This window comes from Ceratotherium simum, chromosome 5 (assembly GCF_057802395.1).
Source record: "Ceratotherium simum simum isolate JZ-2026a chromosome 5, ASM5780239v1, whole genome shotgun sequence".
NCBI lineage: Eukaryota > Metazoa > Chordata > Mammalia > Perissodactyla > Rhinocerotidae > Ceratotherium > Ceratotherium simum.
Window position 1 is genome coordinate 42,862,443 of NC_141904.1, and position 23,361 is coordinate 42,885,803.

At 39.3% G+C, this 23,361-nt stretch overlaps 1 protein-coding gene across 4 annotated transcripts in view; it reads left to right on the forward strand.

The window, feature by feature from the left end:
- Nucleotides 1-23,361, forward strand: part of MYRIP (myosin VIIA and Rab interacting protein) — a 353,398-nt gene that overhangs the window by 148,726 nt on the left and 181,311 nt on the right. For all 4 annotated transcript variants that reach the window (XM_004419542.3, XM_087430764.1, XM_087430763.1 and 1 more), the window contains exon 3: nucleotides 6,893-7,114. In XM_004419542.3, the coding sequence (XP_004419599.2) occupies nucleotides 6,893-7,114 (222 nt within the window). The remainder of the gene's footprint in view (nucleotides 1-6,892; nucleotides 7,115-23,361) is intronic.

Here is a 23,361-nt window from a genome sequence, read left to right on the forward strand (position 1 = left end):
AGCAGTAAGCCTTGCTCACATATTGGCAGATGCTGTAGCCAGCTCAGGGCATCAGAAAGCTAATGCTGCAAACACTCTTTGAATTGTCATGGAAAGATGTTTATGATATGCTGCTGTTAACTGAAAAATGAGGTTATAAAACCATACATAGATTTCCACTTCTAGCAGTAGGGTGAGATGAGCTAGTGCAACCCTTCTTGGTACTAAAAACACAAAAATACTAGTAAAATATAGGTTTTAATATAAGAAAGAGAAAATATTTGCAAAACATATATCTTAAAGAGACTTATATCCAGAATATATATAAAGAACTCTTACAACACAACAATAAAAAATACAAATAATCTAATTTAAAAGTGAGCAAAAATTTGAATAGACTTTTCTCTAAAGAAGATGTACAAAAGGCCAATAAGTACATGAAAAGATGCTCAACATTATTCATCATTAGGGAAATGCAAATCAAAACTACAGTTAGATAACACCTCACACCCCCTAGGATGACTATAGTAAAAAAGGCAGACAATAACAAGTCTTGGTGAGGATGTGGAGAAATTGGAACACCTATATATTTCTGGTGGGGATGTAAAGTGGTACAACCATTTGGAAAACAGTGTGGCAGTTTCTTAAAAGTTTAAACATAGCCTTACCGTATTACCCAGTAATTCCATTCCTGGAATTGAAAAGGTATGTCCACACAAAAACTTGTACATGAGTGTTCATAGCATCATTATTCATACTAGCCAAAAACTAGAAGCAACCCAGATGTCCATCAGTTGATGAATGGATAAATAAAATATGGTATATCTCTAAATAGAATATTATTTGACAGTAAAAAGGAATGAAGTGCTGATACATGCTACAACATTGATGAACCTTGAACACATGCAAAGAAAGAAGCCAGACACAAAAGGCCACATATGGTCTGATTCCATTTATATTAAATGTCCAGAATAGGCAAATTCATAGAAGCAGAAAGTAGAATAGTGGTAGGCAGGGGCTGGGGCAGGGGGAAGTGAGGAGTGACTGATAATTAGTGTGGTATTTCTTTTTGGAATGATGGAAATATTCTGGAATTAGATAGTGGTAGGGGTTACAGAACTTTGTGAATATACTAAAAACCACTGAATTGTATGATTTAAAAGGGTAAATGTTATGGTGTGTGGATTGCATCTCAGTAATGTAGAGGGGAGGAGTAAGAAAGGGAAATCCCCAGGGAGTGGAAGTGAAGAAGGAATTTAAAACCAGAGTGGTCAGCCTAGCCAGATGGGGAAAGAGAGGGTTATGGCTCTGATGGCTAGTGGCTGCAGTGTTAATTTCTGCATGAGGGCAAGAGATGTGGCCTTGAGACTTTGGAGGACAAGCAGCTGAACACGCGTATTGATGCAAATAATCAATAACCAATCTATAGATAGGACAGATAAGATGACCTTTACTTGAGCCAGGCTGAGGACTATAAGCTGGGAAGACAGTCTCCACAAAGGAAGAAAGCTTCCTGGAGAAGCATGGTTTTCAGTACAGTTTTATACATTTTTAAAACAAAGAACATACATTAAAAATGCCCAGGATACATATTCATCAAAGTTTCAAAGAGGTATTCAGTTGCAAATTAGCGGGTCAACGTGAGCCTGATGTCCAGGAAAGGGAACTTACCTTTAGGAGCACTGATACAGGCATTACTGATACTGGATACTGGCAGTGTAGGAGGAGAAGTATGCATTCTTATCTTCAAAGAGTGCATTCTTTTACTTTGAGATAATGTTTAATGCATTCTTTAATGGTTAAAGCAGATGTGTAATGTATGTTTGATAAGCCATAGGTCAGGCTTCTTTAGTTCAAGCAGAATCAGTTTTAAACCAGAATACCTACCCCATATACCTCAATATGTGAAAATTTTCTTGTCATGAGATACCTGCATAAAGTTCCACATTGGGGAGTTTCATTCTCAGTAAAAGGGGCGGCTAGAAAATTTCCACTCACTGGCTTAGGGGAGCTGCAATTCAGGTGATCTTTTCCTAGACCCTTGGGTGGGAGAAAAGAAGTCTTCCATAAGAAATCAAAGCTCAGAGTCCCAAGCCTCCACTACACATAGGATTGAAGATCAAAATCTTATTACTCATGTGGTACAGGATTCCCCAAGCTAAGAAACAAACCTGAAGCTGGTCCGGAATTGATGACCTCTCTGTGGTGCCTTGTGAAAGCAGATGCATAGCTGCTCTGAGGCAACACTTGCACAGAAAACGTGCACTTACAGGAAAAGCCATCTTGGCTGGAGATGACCTCAACCAAAATGATAAACCGTGAAAGAAAAGAATCCACCTTGAACAAGAGTTAATAGACACACTCAATAGGAGGATTAGCACCACTTCTAAGAATTTAAAATAATATAAGAATCAGGAAGAGGATATAAAAGAAGTATGTTTAAAATAATTCAAAAAATAAAAGAATGAATAGAAACTGTAAGGAAGGAATGACACAAAAGAGAAAAGGACAGGCAGATTTAGGTACAGATAAATCAATAGAACTTCTGGAAATGAAAATTAAAATCAGTAAATTTCAAAACAGTTAAACAGTAGAGAAAACACGAATGAAGAAAGAATTACTAAACTAGAAGCTAGAACTGAGTTACTTATCCAGAATGTATCCCAGAAATACAAAGAGATGAAAAAAGAGATTGGGAGGCATGGAAAAGTAGGGGAAGTTTGACATATAACTGGGGTTCCAGAAGGAGATAGTATGGAGCAGGGGACAACATTCAAAGTTATAATGCTTGGAGAATTCTTTAGGATTTATGAAAGTTTTAGAAAATTACCAAGTGTCTCAAGTAGAATAAATGCAAACAAATCCTCACTTAGACACTTCTTAGTGAAACCACAGAACTCTGAAGACAAAAAACTCTTAAAAGTAACCAGTGAGAAAAGTGAGGTTCCCTACAAAGGAATAATTAGACTGACAAACTTCACATTACAACATTTGAAGTCAGGAAAAAAAAAAAAAAAAAGATGGACTAATACCTTCAGTGTTATTTGGTGCTTTTGCAAAAGAACTGACAACTTAAGATTCTGTACCCACCTAAACTGTCATTCAAATATAAGGGCGAAATAGACATTTTCAGCAAATAAAGGCTGCTAGAATTTCCTTCCTGAAAGAATGACAGAAGAACTTTAGCAATAAAAAAATTAACGTGAGATGAAAAATCAGATGCAAGAAGCAATGATAATCAAAGAAATTGGTAAATGTGGATAAATCTATACAAATATCAACTGAAAAAATGATAAATGAGTTCTGCTTCTGGTCATGGCTGAGTAAGCTCCTAATGTACTGACCCTCCTGCAGATAAAAAGTATACTTTCTGGACAAAATGGAAAAACCAGTTACCATAGAGCACCCTATTTGCAACCAAATTCAGAAGAAACTAGAGGGATACTTGGAAGAAAGGAATGGCACTAGATGGGTTTCCTGTGTTCAGGGCTCTTAGTCTGTGGGCAGGCCCCAGTTTGTATAATGTGGGGTGGCTAAAACGCCAATTAAACAATATTAAGAATAATTTTTGCAGTTACAAACCAAGATTAAACCAAAATACTATCAATAATAACATAGAACATCAGAGGGAATTAAAGCTTGTGTTGTTGATGAAAAGAAAGCTGTTAACATTAGGCATTAATCCCAATGTACATGTTAACATGTTAAGAGTAACCACTAAAAGAAGTGAAAAAGAACATAAAATGCCAAATCATACTTGGGAATTCAACGAAAATGAAGAAAACCAATCAATTTAATAGAAAGTAGGAAAGGAGAAAAGGAGGAAACAAAGAAGCAGCGTGGTAAATAGAAAACACAAAATAACATAGTAGAGCTAAATCCAAGTATATTAGTAATCTCAATATAAATGGTTTAAACTTCGGTGCTAAAAGAGAGATTCCCATACAGGATAAAAGTGGAAAATTCAGCTGTGTTCTGCTTATAAGATCCCAATCTGAAACATAATGATACAAATGTTGAAAGTGAAAAGGTGTAAAAAGATATACCCAGGAACACTATCAGTTTAAAAAATAACTAACATAGACTATAAATATAAGACAGACTTTAAGGCAAAAAGCATTATTAGGGATAGGGAGGGTTGTGTGTAATCACAAAAGAAATATTCCATTAAGTACATAACACTTATGAACCTTAATGCACCTTACATTATAGTCTTAAAAAATATAAAGTAAAAATTAACTAGAATTGAAGAGAAATTGATAAATCCACAATTATAATGGGAAAGTTTAATGTCTTGTTCTCAATAGGTAGAGAATAAATACTCTTTTTAAACACACCTGGGACTTTACAAAGATTCATCATGTACTAGGCTATAATGCAAGTCTCAACAAATACCAGAGAATTAATTTCTTCCAGACTCTCTTCTCTGATCAAAATGTTAAAAAATAAAAATAAAAATCAATAAAAAACCCATATATTTTGAAATTTTAAACCTGAGAATTATAAAATTTGTAAGACTGAATGACAATAAAAATGATCTGATTCAAGCTGTGCAGCTAAAGTGATATGTTGAGAGAATCTTTTAGCCTTAAATGCATAAATTAGAAAAGAATAAACATTAAAAGTAAGTGAGCTTTACTTTTTAAAAGTTTATTTTTTTAAAGTTATAAAAAAGAATAGAGGGCCGGCCTCGTGGCTTGGTGGTTAAGTGAGCGCGCTCTGCTGCTGGCGACCCGGGTTCGGATCCCGGGCGCGCACCGACGCGCTGCTTCTCCGGCCATGCTGAGGCCGCGTCCCACATACAGCAACTAGAAGGATGTGCAGCTATGACACACAACTGTCTACTGGGGCTTTGGGGGGAAAAAATAAATAAATAAAATCTTAAAAAAAAAAAAAAAATAAATAAATAAATAAAAAAATAAAAAAGAATAGAGCAAATTCAAAACTAGTAGAATGCAGAATAAAGATAAGACTGGACTTTATTGCAATGGAAAACAGGTAAACAATGTAGACAATCAACTTCACTGAATGCTAGTTCTTCATTAAAATTAACAAAATAAATAAACCTCAGAACTTACTAATCAAGGGGTAAAAAAGCTTAGGCTCAAATAAGCAATATTCAGAAAGAAAAGGGGGACATGATTACAAATATAACAGAAGACTTAAAGCATGAGAGAAATCTGTGAACCAGTTTATGCCAACACAATTGAAAATCTAAACAAAGATAGACAATTTTGTAGGCTTCAACCTTCCCATTTTAAAATATGAGGGCAGGGGAGGGAGCGAGAGAGAGTAAGGGAGAGGAAGGATGTTCACCTAAATAGCTCTGAGTAGAAGAATGCAGGTAATGCTAATATTTTTCCTTTTTACTTACCTGTGTCCTGATTAATTTATTCCCATGCCGAATGTGTCAGGCAAGGGTGACTCCTGTGTACAAAGCTACTGTTTACCATTTAGGTCATGGATTTTGAGAATTTTCCTCTGGTCAGCCAGGCCATGGAAGACCCTGGAAAGAAAGAGTGGAGTCAGGAGGGAGCCTGGATGGGCAGAGAAGGGACAGCAACATGGCCAGCGACAGGGCCACGGGAGGAATCCCTGAGGCAGGGATGGCTGAGGACTTTCACTCCATCTTAACATTGTCTTCTCTGCTGCTGTGTGTCTCTTCCAAGGAGACTTGTCATTGAATTTACGGCCCACCAGGGTAATCCAGGATGCTCTCATCTCAAGATCTTTACCTTAATTACATCTCCCAAGACCCTTTTTCCAAATAAGGTAACATTTCAGGTTACAATGGGTTAGGGCTTGGACATATCTTTTGGGGGGCCACCATTCAACCCACTGCGGGGGCTATTTGAGTATGTATAAAATGGATTGGTGTAGTATGGGCCTTCTTAAGCAAGATGTAAAACTCAGAAGCCATTAAAGAAAAGACTGACAGATTTAACTACAGAAAAATTAAACACTTCTAAATGATGAAAGACAACATAAGTTGAAAAGACAAGTGCAAAATGGGAGAAAATATTTGTCACATAAATCATAGATTTATCCATGATGAATTATACAAGCACAAACTGGGTACAGAAAAATAGATTTTAAATTATTAAATGAATTATTTTTCTGTTACTGTTTGTGGGCATCTATTTTTGTAGCAGGAAAAACAGCTCAAACTTACCAAGTCAGAGTAACTTGGTTACTTGCAGTCAGTTCTTTCCTAGGTAACTCAGTCTGTTTGGGGTATATCCTTGCCTCTCAGGGTTACTCCTTTCCTTCTCCTGGAGTGTAGAGAGAAGTCGTGTTTTGCATTAGTATGACTGGCTGTATACCCACTATGACCATGAGCTCTTTGGAAGACGGAGCTTGTCTTTTATTCAACTCTGAATCACCTTAGGATTTGCCCATCACCCAGAGAATCCTTATTGACTTATGTTGATTTGAAAGCTTTTAAAATCCCTGGATGATTCAGTTTCCAGAGATGTTAAATAGGGCCAGGACTGCATTTATCATATTCCCAGCAGGGCTGTTGTGAGGATTCATGTTTTAACATAAATGATCTCCTGCTCCTTTCCAAAGGCATTAATTAAGAGTTTTATTGTTCAAGGATGTGCTTAGTTTTATAATAATTCATATCTCAATCTAGTACCTGAAATATAAGTAATAAGGTTTTTGTGCTTTCTCATAGAAAATATGACATACAGAAGTACACAGAATTAATCCACTTTTATTAGGGTTCTGCTCCGGATAGTATGTCAAGCAAGTATGTCTCAGATCTTTCTGAGTTTCATTGTTTTACCGGAAGATCCTACATGGTAGCTTGGCCTATGGGAGGGACAGGACAGGATGCTTTAGGGAGAGAGCCCCAGACCTGATGTTCTGTTTCTCTTCTCCTCACCCTTCCCCCGCCCCGGTTTCCCAGCGAGATGAAGCAGAAGCTGGATGAGGAGGGCAGCAAGTGCAGCATCCTCTCAAAGCACCAGAAGTTCGTGGAGCACTGCTGCATGCGCTGCTGCTCGCCCTTCACCTTCCTCGTCAACACCAAGCGCCGGTGTGGGGACTGCAAGTTCAATGTCTGCAAGAGCTGCTGCTCCTACCAGAAGCACGAGAAGGTGTGGATCTGCTGCGTCTGCCAGCAAGCGAGGTGAGGGGCCGAGTGTACTCTTAGGGTCTCAGCTGGTGGCACCCATCTTCCTTCAACCAGGTAGGACAAGCAGTGATTGATGGATCAGCACAGAGTGCTGACTGCAGTGGAGAGATTACCGAGGTGAGGTGCTGTTAAGGATGCCTCATGACCTTCACAGAGAGGAGGAGAGGGGGCTACATTTCTCATCTGGTCTCATCCTTTTGTTCATTCATTCCACAGGAGTGTGCTGGATTCTTAGGAATTACGCTGGGTACAGGAGACACGATGGTGAATTAGGCAGATTGGTAAGGGGGGATGACAGAATGCATGAGTGTTGATCCCACTATATGGTGATACATGCCTGACCAATTCACCCATCAGCTGTGGGGACACAGAACAAGTAGTCACTAGCTCTGGGATTTGGAGAAAGCTTCACAGAGAATGAGAAATAAAAGCAGGATGGTAAAAGATAAAAAAGAATTAATAATGTGAAAGGCGGGTGGTGATCTCCATGTGAAGGAAATGGCTAGCATGGAGTTTCACAGAGATACGTGTTTATGTTCTCCCTCAGTGACTGGCAGAGCATTTCTTTGATACATTGAGTGTTTGGAAACTGATGAGTTTGATAAGCCAGTGTCTAGTTTCTGTTCCTTGTGATTCTTAAATCTTTGCTGGTCATAGCATCTGCATAGCACATTTGTATTCACTGCATCCTTCCATAATGCCTCTATTACTGAGCAAGATGGATACTGGCTGGTCCCTGAGAGCACACACTCAGGAGCTCCTGCCTTTCTCATCTTTTCCTTCTTTCCTCCTATCTCTCCTCCTGCCTTGCTTATTCACTTGTATCCTTTAACACATCAAGTCCCAGCGTTTTCCCATAAAGCTAGGTAATGGGGATAACTGCTAAGCTCCCTTGTGGTCTCCAAGGAATCAGTCTCTGGGCCATAAAGAACAGAGTAGCCCAGAGACACCAACTGAAGCAAAAGTGGTGTGTTTAGAACCCCTTGTCCAGGGCAGGGTGATGGCCAGGTTCTGTGTCTGACTTTCAGAGCAAGGAACCCATTTGAGTCTCCACATAGCAGCTTGGTAGGAGGAGGAAAAGCCCTGTGGTAACAAAGGGAAGAGGAGATTTTAATTGTAGGGGAGCATATGCTAGGGAGTGAATGATGCAGAAAGGTTCGTCTCACTCCTTCCCTTTCTGTGAAGTCGGGTTAAGGTCAAGTGATGATAACAAGAGAGTTGGATATTGGAAGAGATGAGAGTAGGTTTGAAATGGACGTTAAAAAGTTGGAGATCCAGGCTTTCGAGCTGGGTGCTGCTAAACCATTCATCAATTTGTATGCTTCTGATATTCCCATCGTGTGTTTTGCTCCAGTCACGCTCGACTTCCCATATGCAGACATGAGAAAAGTAGATGGTGGGTTTCTTCGTGGGTTGGGGCTTTTTCAGGGATTTGGGACAGATCCAAGTGTACTGGAGTTTAAGATAGTTAAAATACAGAAATTAAAATGATAGACTCTAATTTGGATAGTGAGGGAAGTAAAGACAGAAGGGAGCTATAGATACATGGGAAGAAAATGGAGGAGTTAGTCAACTAGAAGTACCTGGTAAAATTGAAGAACTGTCACCGTGGGGCTACTTAGCAGGGAAAATTTTGTGTAGTGAAAAAGATGTTTGACTTAGTGACTTCTGAAATGGATCAGTTGGGTGGTAACCATAGGAATAAAAGTCTGAGGTCTAGATGAGGAAGCCAGAGACTCAAAAGGCCAGGGCACATGGATTGTGAAGTGACCGGGATGATGGCAGCAGTATGGAGGCGAAGACTAAACCAGGTGGCACAATTTTTTTGAGTGAGGAGAAGGAACCAGAAGGCCAGGAGGTGACAGCAGTAAGGAGTAGAAGAGGGGGTTACGGCTGAATGTCATGATTCTGCACCCAGTGAGTTAGGTCAGTCTTACACAGCACTTGACTCAAACATCTGCCACGGCACCACTGTGCTGCCCTGATGAACACCTCGAGGACAGGAACCTTCCCTGTCTTCTTCTACTGCATTTGTAGTACCAGAGCCCAGCATGTAGAAGGCACACAAATCTCTGTGGGCTAAATAATAGAACAAGACAATGTTCAATAGCAGCCAACCACATGGTACAAATAAGGCTTCAGAAATTTTAAGGAGATAAGGATCCAGAGAGTGTTGAGGTGTCCTACAGAGGTTTTTTGGAAGAGGAGGGGACCCTAGATGGAACTCAGATAGAGAGGAGGAATCAGAGGCATTCCTGGACAAGGTGTGCCATGAGAAAAAAAGACAGATCCCCCAAGATGTGTGGAAGGCCTGGAACAGACCACTCTTGCAGTGGCGTGTAGAGCTGGGTCAGTTTATGTGAAGAATGTGGGTTTGATCCTCAAGGGGTTGTGAAATCGTTGAAATTTTAAACCCTAGCAGTTATTAAAATATGCTGTTCTTTACTGTCCTTCTATATATTCACCCACACACAGAAGGAAAATTAGTACCTACACAGTCTTGTTTCTTTAAATTTTTCTCTATTACTCTTCTCCATGGATCAGAAAAATCTCCAAATTTATTTATTCATTTTTTCCCCCCAAAGCCCCAGCAGATAGTTGTATGTCATAGGTTCACATCCTTCTAGTTGCTGTACGTGGGACTCGGCCTCGCGCTGGACGGAGAAGTGGTGCCTCGGGGCGCGCCCGGGATCCAAACCCAGGCCGCCAGCATCAGAGCGCACGCACTTAACCGCTAAGCCACGGAGCCGGCCCTCCAAATTTATTGAACACTTAACAGCGGTAAAGTATGCATTCACAGCCTCTTGACCCCACATCCACCTTGAGTTGTATGTGTAGGTCTATTATCAGTTTCAATTAAATGACACACTGCTTTCTTCAAACAGCAGTGATGTTAAGTGACTACTACACTACTTTAGGATCAAGTCACTTATAAATGGAGGAGCCTTGCCTAGAAATCCAGTCTTCGGGTTTCAATACTGGAATTTCAGATTATCTCAAGGAATAGCCAAATATTGAAAAATAAGTTGTAAAAAGGGCAGCAAATAGTTCCTAAGGCTACATTTTAAATTTCCATTTCATATTTCTAGCCACTTATGAGGAGGCAGGAGGCTTAGGTAATCCCATTTAACTTAATATTGCATCATTTCCACGTCAACATTGCACGACAATGCCCTGAATCTCAGAAGTAACACATCAGAAGATAAAGGATCATTCATAGAAGGAAAGATATCCAAAAAACTAATGTACGTTTGTTCCATTTTTTTTTTTTTTTTAAGAAAGGGGAGGGTTACTGAGGAGTCTTCCGCATTCATTGTGTCTAGTGCAGATAGAACACACCCAAACTTGCTTAATCAAAGTGGGCAGAAAGAGGATGCTGGGGAGAAGTTGGGAACTTCACTGTTTTAATCTTATATGCTGCCTTGTGGGGACATCTCCAGGAGTCTTGGGATTATTATTGTCTGAAATCAAAAGAGATGGAAAAGTTGAGCTCATTCCATTTTCCATATTATTCAAATCCATCATAGGAACCTGTCCAGGAAAGAAATCCATGATACACGTGGCAGGTTTTTGCTTCTTGAAATTCCTCAAAGGCCCAATTCAATAGAGAAGTATGTTAAGGTCAGAGGACCTCAGATTTGTGGCCCATAGGCTGACAATCTTTTACATTTTGAAGGATGCCTCAGAAGAGTTTATTTTGTTTATGTAGCAACAAGCTGTGTAACCCCTCAGCGTTACACGAGAGACACAGCCAAATTCATCATGTGAAACATTTAAGGAATATTTTGACTTGAGTCAAGTATGGAAAATTCCAGATAAACAACAGCTTTTAAAACCTGCCTGATTTCTTGAAGTAGAAAAAATAGTTTACAACAGATTGTTTAGACTTTAAATGCAGATTTTACCTGGCAAAAGTGGTGTCATGCTGGGGGATGGCTTTGTGGGACACTGTGCTGCTATCTATTTTGTCCATCAGCTTCCCTGCCCCTTGTTTAATCTGAAATTCACCTCTGGGTTTAGAAGTGATTTACTTTACGTAATAGTCTTTGGGACATTCTTATAGCATATTTATATTCAAGCAGTTGGATTTAAAAACAATTTATATGTCAAATTCCATGAAGAACACATTGTATGTTGTGTGTGAAATCTCAGCAAAATAGTTGTTAGCAGCTCTGTGAAACTGCAGAGATGACCACCTTTGTGAGGCCACTTTCAGACCTATATTTCACTCCCCGCTGCCCACAATGCACTTTTCCTTTCCTACGTAAATTAATCCCATTTTTTCTGCATTGGTTTAATTTCTAGCTATTTATCCAGGGGCTACCATATGCGTATGTTTTTCTGAGATACTATGGAGCCATGAATAATTATAATAATGAAAGTTGTTGTCCACAAAAAATTAAGGAGCTAGGAGGTCCTAGCTCATACAAAAGAATTAATAAATTGCATCAGAAGTAAATGAGTGTATTAAGCACCTGGGCCTGTCTATAGTGTAGTTCTAAATGAGTAACTTGGATTAGAAATGTAGGTTTCTCAGGGAGAACCCAGATAGTGTCTAGTCACTGTAAAAATGGTGGTAGGCTGGAACCTCAGCTTTCTTCTTTTTCATCTCCATGAACAAGAGTCTACATGTCCTAGTGTTCTGTTTGGTTATTTATTACAGTGAAAGCACTTTAATTTTAAGTGAAAATTCTCTTTTAACTGTCGTTGCTGTAATAATGGTCAGATGACTGGTTCTTCATCAGTTCTTTTGCTCCATATGTTTTGCATTAAAATGTATTTCTGTTGTCAGTGTTAGTTTAAAAATTTTAACTTTGGGAGATTAACAAACATCAGATGAATTTATTATCAAATGAGTGATGGATTGCTTATTTTGGAAGTTATATAGGCAATGGGATACTACTGAATCATTCCCTTTGTCATTTTTTTATGGTATATAAATTTATATTCTTGACAATTTTTTGTATAGATTCATTCAAACATTATAAATAAGGACATATGGTAGTTGCATTTTAAGGTCTTCTGTAGGAAACAAAACTTTTGGAGTGAGCCCAGACCGTACATATCAGCCATTATCTTTTGGAGTTAAATTGATTCAAGAATGACGTTCCTACTTTCCTTGGGAACAAACTGGCTTCCTAGTTCTTTGCTTCATTATAAAAATTGTTCTCTCTGGTTTTTGTCATTTTGTGCTATTACCTTTAACACAGACCAATTTGGGAGATTGTTTTCAGGGCCTGGAACTGAAATCAAAACACATCTCCTCATTATGCCTGTGGCATTTGCTTTGGTTTTTCTGAGACAACTTAAGGCTTCATTTCTTTTCACTTGGAGTTGAATATCATTTACTTCTACCTGATCCCATATTACTTGGTATTCACATAGCCCACGTGATTCATAAATTAGCATACTGCCCTTTTGGTATAAACTCCACAGTATCTTTTAGAGATTTGGTAATTTGTTTGCAATATCCCTAAAGAAGATGTAATATTAAAATATTATCATGGGATAAGGACATTCACAGGTTAACAAGTATATGTGGAAATATTGAACCTCACTAGAAAGCAAAGGAATAGAGATTTATGCTTCAAGTAGCTTTTTTTTCTTCATTAAATTAGTGATTTTTTTCCATCATTCTACTCAGTGTTGACAAGGGCACATTGGAAAAGGCGCTCTCATCCATTGCTGGAAAAGTCTAATGGGCATAAGCTTTTATCAACATGTATCAAGAGCCTTTAGCATGTCGAAGCCCTTTTACCCAGGACTTTCATTTTTGAAGACCTATACCTAAAGAGAAAACAGAATATTTTTTTAAATGCTGTACAAAAATGAATTGTACTGAATTATTTGTAGTATATAAACCATAAATAATCTAAATGACCAACAATAGAACACTGGAAGTAAATTAGGGCACATTCAACTTGACAGAATATGATGAGACCTTTAAAATAATGTGTATAGTGTATTAGCATGGGTAAATTCTGATATTAAAATGTTAGATGAAAAATTGCAATGCAAAATGTACATATAATTACTATGTAGTAAAAAAACAAACAGAATAAAGACTGAAAGGAAATACACAATCAATGCCTTTAATGTAATTGTTCTGTGTGAGGTAGGCTTATGGATAATTTTTCTCTTGCCTCTATTTTCCATTTAGTTTCCAAGATTTCCACATTTTGCACGTGTGCTTTTATAACCAGGTATAAATGAAACAAACATAAAGAAATCTAGGACTTGATCCTTTCTCTTCTCCCCATTCCAGAATCCTCTTCCCCGTCACCTCAGTGCTGCTCTTCGCCCCTTATCCCCCCCTGCCTTACACCACAGGCCTAAAACCACCCAGCTTCCCAGGGAACATGGAACCATTGAAGGGGACTTGTATTTTGAGGTCTTGATTAGTGGTCAGTTTAGGTTATAGATACCACCCTGTCTCTAACAGATCTCCATAGAGACTGTGACTGGAGTACTCAGTCCAATCGTTGTCAGAGTGAGCAGAATGAGGCAGATGGGAATTCTTTAAAATTTGAATTGCTCCCAGTGAAAGCTAAGCATCTAACTTTCTATTCACTAATTATTTACTATCAATATATTAAATAACAAATAAATATATCAAGCATGCCTGCTATAGGCATGGGATTGAATTTGCCTTTTCAGATGAGTTATTTCATCTAATCCTTATAACAGCTCTTTGAGGGGCGGGAGATTACCCCCATTTTTGAGCCACGGGTGTCTGAATCACAGAATGACTGTGTGGCTAGCCACAGCCACCTTGTCAGTCTCAAGTTCAGGAGTCTCTTTACAATCTCCCCTGGAATACAGCCTGGGCCTCTGGGTCTCTTATCTTCAGATTCTCTACAGGCCTTCTCGCTCAGCCAGCCACTTGGACCCTATTTTTAAGTCTTTAGAGCAGCGGACAGCCTGTGCTCCTTCCCTGTGTCAAAAGGATGGTGGAGGTTTCTGTTCATCTTGAAGGCTCTATGTGTCTATAGGCGGTTAACTGCACACTTGCCTTTCCTGTGCAGCCACAGCGGTGTGAACAGACTCAGACATGGAGAGAACATCGTCAGGGAAGGACAGAGTATAGTGGCCTCACAGCGCATGCCACCACGTTGAACACTGGCATTCACCTCCCTTTGGCACTCTGGGCCTCACAGTCCGTCTTACCTGAGGCCTTTCAGCTCTAACATTTATCCTGTCTGGACCATGGGGGATGAGCGGGGGCTGTATTCATTGAATGACTGAATCCCTAGATCCCTAGAAGTCTGTGTTTTTAGGGAAACTACAGACTATAGCATTGTGTGACATTGCACATTGGGAGCATGAATTAAATCTTTGAGCTATTTTGGTAAACTCTTGGCCTCTTAACACATCTTTTAATAGGCTAAAAAAAAAAAAAAGAAAGAAGAAGAAAGATTTACCTTGACATAAAAGTTTAACAGGCTCCTGATTAAATTTGTAATATTCACAATGTCTGAACATTTGGGATACATTTTTAGGCTGACGACCACAGGTTCTTAGTAATGTGAGTTTGTTTGCATAAGGGGCTGTCATGGTTGATTTTATATGTCAGCTTGACTAGGCCATGCTACCCAGATATTTTATCATACACTAGTCTAGATGTTGCTGTGAAGATATATTTTAGGTAAGATTAACATTTAAATTAGTAGACTTTAAGTAAAGCAGATACCCCATAATTTTGCCAGTGTGCTCATCCAATCATTTGAAGATCTTAAGATTCTCTAAGGAAGAGAGAATTCTGCCAGCACACTGCCTTTGGACTCTAGCTGCAATATCAGCTCTTTCTTGGTCCTCCAGCCTGCCGGCCCATCCAGAAGATATTGGGCTTGCTGGCCTCTACAATCATGTGAGGCAGTTCCTTAAAATAAATCTCTCTCTCTATATATACATATATGTATAGATATAGACATAGATCCTATTAGTTCTGTTTCTCTGGAGAACCCTGACTTATACAGGAGCCTTCAAGGAATGTAGGACAATGGGAGATGGGAGGTGGAGGAAGTGAAATGGGAGACCCCATGCTGTGTATTCTCCTGCCTGGCCCCGGAGAGAGGGAGCTGCAGGTAAAAACCATAGGAGCTGTTTTCACCTTGGAACATGGGAGCCAGCAGTGTTGCTCTGCAGCCTAGGGGACAATGTATGATATAGACCTGAGAGAGAGGCTTTCTCCTGTGAGGACAGAAGTTCAAGTGCAGGGAGGATTATTGGCCCCGGTATCGCTAAGGGAAGCTAGGCAGTAATTGGGCATTTGCACAGGAGAGCAGGGCCTGGTAACAGAGGAGAGAGGAAACTGCCAACCCAGTGGTTTCTCTACAACTGGACATTGTAGGGGCTGGAAAGGGGAAGCACCATCAGTGGCTTCCCATGAGACTTCCTCAGAACTCTAAGAAAGAACTAGGAGACACATTAGGGATGGAGACTGCTGTCCTGCTTTGTCCAGGCAAAGGCACAGAACCAGTAACATTGGGATTGTTATTAAGATTGCTTTATATGTGCATTTTCCCGTGGACTGGTGGCACTTCGGGAAATTCAGGTTGCAATAGTAAAGCAGGCATTGACTTGGGCAAAGCAGAGGGAAAAGAAAACTTAGGATATTGAAACATTGGAGGATGGACCACCCCAGTCAGCAGGTGGGCCCACGACCCAAACATTGCCAGTCTGATCCTCTCTGGGAATTTGAATCTTGGGTGGAGTGACACATCAACGGAGGACAGTTAAAGCTGAGTCATCCTGAGATAGGTGACAAAACGTTGACCATGAGTAGAGTTCTCATTACTGAGGTCCCTAGTTCTGCTGCCTCAAGTCTTGGATATTCAGGTTTTCCCTCAACTCTTTAAGCCACCAGATCTTTCCATTAAATTACCTTTTCAGGGGCTGGCCCGGTGGCGTAGCGGTTAAGTGCGTGCCCTCCTCAGTGGCGGGCCGGGGTTCAGATCCCGGACGCGCACCTACGTACCGCTTGTCAAGCCATGCTGTGGCGGCGTCCCATATAAAGTGTAGGAAGATGGGCGCGGATGTTAGCCCAGGGCCAGTCTTCCTCAGCAAAAAGAGGAGGATTGGCAGATGTTAGCTCAGGGCTGATCCTCCTCACAAAATAAATAAATAAATAAATTACCTTTTGACAGAAGTTATCAGGAGTCCTTTTCTACTGCTTAAAACAGAACTAAAGAGCCATAACTGATACAGGAGAGATTATGGAATCAGAGCTAAAAGGTAGAAATTTTAGGCCAAGATGGTGAAGAGGTGAGTGACCATCCTGATATGGGACTAAGAAGGGGATATTGTGGTTTCTTATATGTTTTCTAACCTTCCACACTTAAGTGCCATGTCTTGAAATTGGCAGGCCTAACCAATAATTAAGTATAACCTGCAAGAAAAAGTGTTCCTGAGTTTCCAATTTCCTAAAATCCCTGGTGCATAGCAAACAGAAAGGGCTTCAGCTATAGCGTTAATTAAATGTGTGCAGCAAAGAGAAGAGTAAAGCTATACGAATGCAGCGGGTGAGGACGTAAGAGATGTTTGTGTGAAGGCCAGGAATAGTGCAAACATGCAACGGTACTCCAACTGGGAAATGACTCCTTTTGTAGCTCAGGTGATTTCTGAGTCTTTATTTCAACCAAACAGAAGGAGGACCTAAATGGCCACTAAAAATAATATTGGAACATTGATTGGTGTGTGATTTTTGGCATATTTCTCAGATGGCATTCAAAGTTGAAGGACGTTGCTGTAAAAAAATAACCGCTTCCATTCCCATTTATAGGAACAAGTTTTCTCAGGGCTTACTTGTTTTTGAAAAAAGGTATAAAACTAGGGCTGAAACTATCTCATTCAAGTAATAAATAATTTTCACCTATGCATAAAGGAACCAATAAAAAAGTCATCTCATTGCAAGATCTGTTGCCAATAAATGTATATGTTTATGTTTTGTTACTATTTATCAGAATTTTAATACATTTATATTCTTGATCAATTGTGTCTTAATAATCATAATTGATAACTCAATCTGAGATAAATATTTTGACACTTTGTGCCTCATGTCTCAAAAAAAATTATTAAATTCAATTGATTACATATATTTCTGTGACAAAGAATGATAACTGGGTGATAAATAAAAATCTTAAACATAAAAATATATGACATTAAAATAAAATCCTGTAAGAGATGTTGAAGAGGATAGAAATATCTGTTTAAGGAGAAAAATGAAAAGTGTTAATTTTCCGACTGTTCGAGTCAGCAAACTATGGCCCACAGACCAAACCTGGCCTGTCACCTGTTTTTATAAAAAAGTTTTATTGACACCCAGCCATTTACGTGTTGTCTATCGCTGCATTTGACTACAACAGCAGATTTGAATAATAACAACAGAGACTGTAGAGCCCACAGACCTGAAAATATTTACTCTCTGGCCATTTGCAGAAGTTTGCCAACTCCCAGTTAGACCAGTCATGGCCCATCACCTGGATTTCAGCCCATTTCCATCCTGAACATAATTGGGACACTTAGCTAGGATGTTGGCTGGCATGAAGAGGGAAGGGATGTGATGGCAACCATCAGTGTCTGCTGCGATGCACAGTTTGAAGTATCTGCAGATTTTAACAGCTGACAAAACATCACACAGGCTCTTAGCACCATTCCTGTTAATTGACTGCAGGCCTGTGAACCAAGGAAGCCCACAGAGAGGGCCACACGTTCTGGCCTTGGGACAATCAGGAGTTTAAGGATTCATGGATTCTTTAGCACTATTTTTTTTTTTTCCTCACGTTATTTATTTATTTATTTAAGTGGTAGAATCAGGATTTTATTTATTTTTTTTTAATTTTTTGTTTATTGCAGTAACATTGGTTTATAACATTGTATAAATTTCAGGTGTACATCATTATACTTCTATTTCTGCATAGATTACATCATGTTCACCACCCAAATACTAATTACAACCCATCACCACACACATGTGCCAAATTATCCCTTTTGCCCTCCTCCCTCCCCGCTTCCCCTCTGGTAACCACCAATCCAATCTCTGTTTCTATGTGTTTGTTTATTGTTGTTATTATCTACTACTTAATGAAGGAAATCATACGGTATTTGACCTTCTCCCTCTGACTTATTTCACTTTGCATAATACCCTCACTGTCCATCCATGTTGTCACAAATGGCTGGATTTCATCGTTTCTTATAGCTGAGTAGTATTCCATTGTGTATATATACCACATCTTCTTTATCCATTCGTCCCTTGATGGGCACTTAGGTTGCTTCCAAGTCTTGGCTATCGTGAATAACGCTGCAGTGAACACAGGGGTGCATGTATCTTTATGCGTTGGTGTTTTCAAGTTCTTTCGATAAATACCCAGCAGTGGAATAGCTGGATTGTATGGTAGTTCTATCCTTGATTTTTTGAGGAATCTCCATACTGTTTTCCATAGTGGCTGCACCAGTTTGCACTCCCACCAGCAGTGTATGAGAGTTCCCTTCTCTCCACATCCTCTCCAACCCATGTTGTTTCCTGTCTTGTTGATTATAGCCATTCTGACGGCCGTGAGGTGATATCTCATTGTAGTTTTGATTTGCATTTCCCTGCTAGTTAATGATGTTGAACATCTTTTCATGTGTCTGTTGGCCATCTGTATATCTTCTTTGGAGAAATGTCTGTTCAGATCTTTTGCTCATTTTTTAATTGGGTTGGTAGTTTTTTTGTTGTTGAGATGCATGAGTTGGTTATATATTTTGGAGATTAAGCCCTTATCAGATGTATGGTTGGCAAATATCTTCTCCCAATTGTTAGGTTGTCTTTTTGTTTTGTTGATGGTTTCCTTTGCTGTACAGAAGCTAGCACTATTTTTTTTTACTGGTAACCAGTCTAGAAGATGTCGTCATCAACTTTGCTCATTAATGTGGTAGGAAAAAATGCCTAATTTCTAACCATTTTAGGCTCTAGTATTTACATTTTTGTACTCCATCTTGAGGCCATTAGGCATTTCCCCAGCATCATCTTTTTAGCATGTAATTAGCCAGTACATACCCACCAACCACATACCCACCAACCACATCAGTGCTTGATTCATTAGATGAAAATAATTCCTGAAATTATAAGAAGCATCTGTATTAGATATTCCACTAACGTGCTTTAACGTTTTAGGGGAAAAACAACAAATAAAAAGAGAAGTTTTTTGTTTTGGTCGAATAGTGAAATAAAGGAGGCTATCAAATAGAAAACAAACTGCTCTCATAGAGAATGTTCCTCATTTAGCCCCTAATTGAGGATACATTTAAATTGAGAGAAAATCAACAGAGATATTCTTTAAAATTGAGCCAGCAGTTGAACAGTTTGTCATCATTTGAGGAAAAAAAAGCCAAAAATGTAAAAAGCATCTGTGCCTCAGATATTTGATGATTTTCTGGAGATAGAACATGCCCGTCTCTCTGGTTTGCCTCCCATTGCCAGCCATTCTATACCAAGGACGTGAAGAGGCCGTACTAAAGATAATCCCCATAATAATAACGCTTTACCTCTCCATAGTACTTTGCTGTTTTCAAATGTCTTTGTTGAAGAGATACATCCAGAGCTAACAGACCTCGTTAATGTGCCTTTTATTAAGAGAAACAGCTTTGCTACTCAGGCCAGTCTTGGACCAGGGTCTAGGCAGCAAGTATTGGCTGGAATTCCCAGAACAGATTCCACTTTTAACTTTAGCTGGAGGTTCTCTTTCACTTGATAATACAGAAACAAGAGAATTAATTGAGAATGGCTGAAGCCATGCTGTGGACTAAACCATATATGAGTGTTAATGTTCACATAAATATCATTGTAATTCAACAAATATAGAACAATATACATTTGGGTTGAGATGCTAACATCTAATCCCTCCCCACCAAGGAAGTAGTGAAAGCTTAGCCAAGAGTTATGAGAGGCATCCCTGTCCCGGTCCCCATTCCTGTCACCATTCATCTTCTTGGTTCTTGGTCCGGCCGCACTTTCTCTCTGATCCTTCTCAAGCTGCACAAGAATGAGTGTTTCATTAATCCGGGGTATTCATAACAATTACGTGTGATGCCCTTGTGATTCAGTTCTCTCTTGGCGGTGTTTATTCTACAATTTTCAATTTAGCTATCAGTTTCCCTAATAGAGAAGAAAGGAGAACTCATGGGCTCAGTTTTCAGCTCAGTACTTGTTGACATTAGATCTTTGGCTTCAAGGTGGAGGCCTGCACCCTCCTTCTTAGCAACTTTAAGCACAGGAAGAACCTTCTTTGTTGTCTGTCCGCAGTGTCTTCCCCCACCTCAGATTCTCTGAGCTCATATTTTTCTTTCCTGGATGAATATGACCATTGTCCCTGCTGCTGTAGGGGCAAGCTTTATTTAGAGAGAATTCTTTATAACAACCACTTGCATAACCACTTATGTATGTGCTAGGTAATGCTCTAAGAGTATTATAAATATTAACTCTTTTAATATTTATAATGATACTATGAGGTAGATACTATTATTTCCCCATTTTACATAGAGGGAAACAGGCATGAAGAAGTTAAATAACGTAGGTTAAGTAGATTAGATTTCACTAAACAGATGGGATTGGTTCAATAGATGGGATTGGATTGCCTGAAAAACCATAGCACATCATAAAACTAAGCAGGTTAGGTGCCTTACTGAAATCAGTCTGTCTCTGTGGTGTGTTGGAAATAGCACGGACTCTGAAATTAATTAATTAATTAGTTAATTAATAACTGAGTTCAGCTCCACCATTCACTGTGCAAGGGTAGGGGTAATAATGCCCACCTATTGGAGTTGTCGTGAGAATTAAACTGAGGGACCTGCTTTATTGCCTGACGTTTAGGTGTTTAGTGAATGTCAGTTTCTATTTTTATTACTGCTGTTATTGATGTCATGATCATAGCATTGCTGGCTTCTCTAGGGGCCCTAGGGAATAGTCCCTTAGCACTTGTGGAGCACACTGGTATCGACCTCCCCAGCCCCCCACTCTCACCCCTCTTCTCTCCTCCCACCCCATGCCTGCCTCCTTATCTGCTGGATTCTGGCGAGCTCTGGATGTATAGAAAGAGCCTCAATGAAGATTTAAGAGAAGGCTAAACGAAGTCCTAGGGCACAGGCTGCATCAAACCAGTGTGTTCTTCACATTTTCCTTTAGCCTGACTTATCCAAACAGGCTTGTTCCTGGGATTGCGTTTCTGGGCTGAGGCAGCTGATCTTTCTAAGGGGCTGAAGTTCACAGAAGGATAATTGAAAACTGTCTCTCTCTAACACAGCAGAGCCCTTGAGTGGAATGGAACAGCCCTGAGCGGCTATATGTGTTAATCTAGGCAGATTCTGTCGTCATCAGCTAATTAGTGAGGAGAAAGATGCTGACCTGTGAACACAGGCACCCAGTGCCTTGGCAACTCCCAGGGAGTCCTGCTCAGGGACCCCAGTCGTTCCTCTCAGACCATCCCTATCCCATAATTTATGCCTTCCCTAGCACAGTGGTGCACACTTGGAGTGATGGAACCTAAAATATGTTATCAAAAACATCATGATCCTCTACACTCGAAACTTGTGTTAATGGGAAGCCCAGAATTTTCCTCTCCTGACAGCACTTCCCGGAGGAATGAATTGGGTTTGGTAATCCTTTGAGGTTCTTTTCTATCCTACATTCATTTATTAAATCCATGTGGTCTGCATCAGATAGATCTAGATTTGAATCCTGGATCAGCCACTTATTTGCTGTGTAATCCTGGGCAAGTTATTCAACCATTCTGAGTTTGGAAGTAACAAGACTTTCCTCAAAAGGTTATTGTAAAGAAAAGGAGACATAAGGCATATAAATCACTTAGCAATACCTTTGCCACAATAACTGGTAGCTATTATTATGTTGTTTTCATTTTGAGGTTGTTAAATAGATATTTCCTTTACTTTATAAAATATTAAGCACAGTGTTATTGTCTATGAGCATGAAGACATTTTCTCAGTTTTCAGTACTTCCTTTTTTAGCACAGCAAAAATAATTTATTTTTTATAATTAATTCCTGTAGTTTCTTTCCTAGCACTGACCCAAGGCAATTAAAGATATCACCACTTGGGAATCAGCAAATGAGACTTGTGCACCTTCTGAAAGATTTCATAGGCTCGCTCAGTGAATGCTTGAGGATATTAATTATCATTTAATAACCTTAAGTATGTATTATTTTAAATTTTATTGCCCTAGAAACTAAAAAATATGCACAGCAGACTATAGCTTCAATACAAACATCAGGTAAAAATTATTTGTACTGTATCACAATATACATTTCATTTTTTTTGCTCAAATAACAGTGTTTAATCACCAAGGTATGTTAATATTATAAGCAGATATTTTTTAACTTGGCAACATGAATGCTGTCTTTACAATGTTTTTTTAATTCACTAGGTAGTAATAAAGTTATACAAAGAGAATTAAAAATGATATAGCAAATACTTATGGATCCATCACTCAGGTTATGAACTAAATAAAACGCTACCCATCCTATGGAAGCCCCTGAATATCCCTCTTTAATTATATCTTCCTTTCTTCCTCTGGAGGTGACTACCATTTTCAATATGGTACTTGTTGGATTCATTCATTTCTTCATACTTTTAACATGACTGTACAAATCTCTAAACAATACATAGTATTATTTTACTTGTTTGTTATCTTTATACAGTCACGTGTTGCTTAACGATGGGTATATGTTCTGAGAAATGCATCCTTAGGCAATGTCATTCATTGTGCGAACATCACAGAGTGTGCTTACACAAACCTAGATGGTGTAACCTACTACACACCTAGAATGTATGGTCCTAATCTTATGGGACCACTGTCGTATATGTGGTCCATCATTGACCAAGATGTCATTATGTGGTGCATTATGTGGTACGTGACTGTATATTTAGTATTATGCTGTATGTATTATTCTGCAACTTGATTCGTTGCCCAACTTTGTTATATTTATTGGTTGACATGTATAGTTTATTTATGTAGCAGAGATTACCAAGATACTTTACCAAGTATTCCATGTGCTCCCCTGTATTTCCCAGTCTCCTTTGCAGGTAGACCAGAGCTGTATGATTGGTTCTGGACAATGGACTCTGAGCAGAAGTGTCATGTGTCATGCTTAAGTCAAGGCAGTTAGCCAGGGTGCCTTCTCTCTATCTTCCCCTCCGATGATGACCTTAAAGGCCTTGTGTTCTCATTGTGCAGCTATAAGATGGCAAAG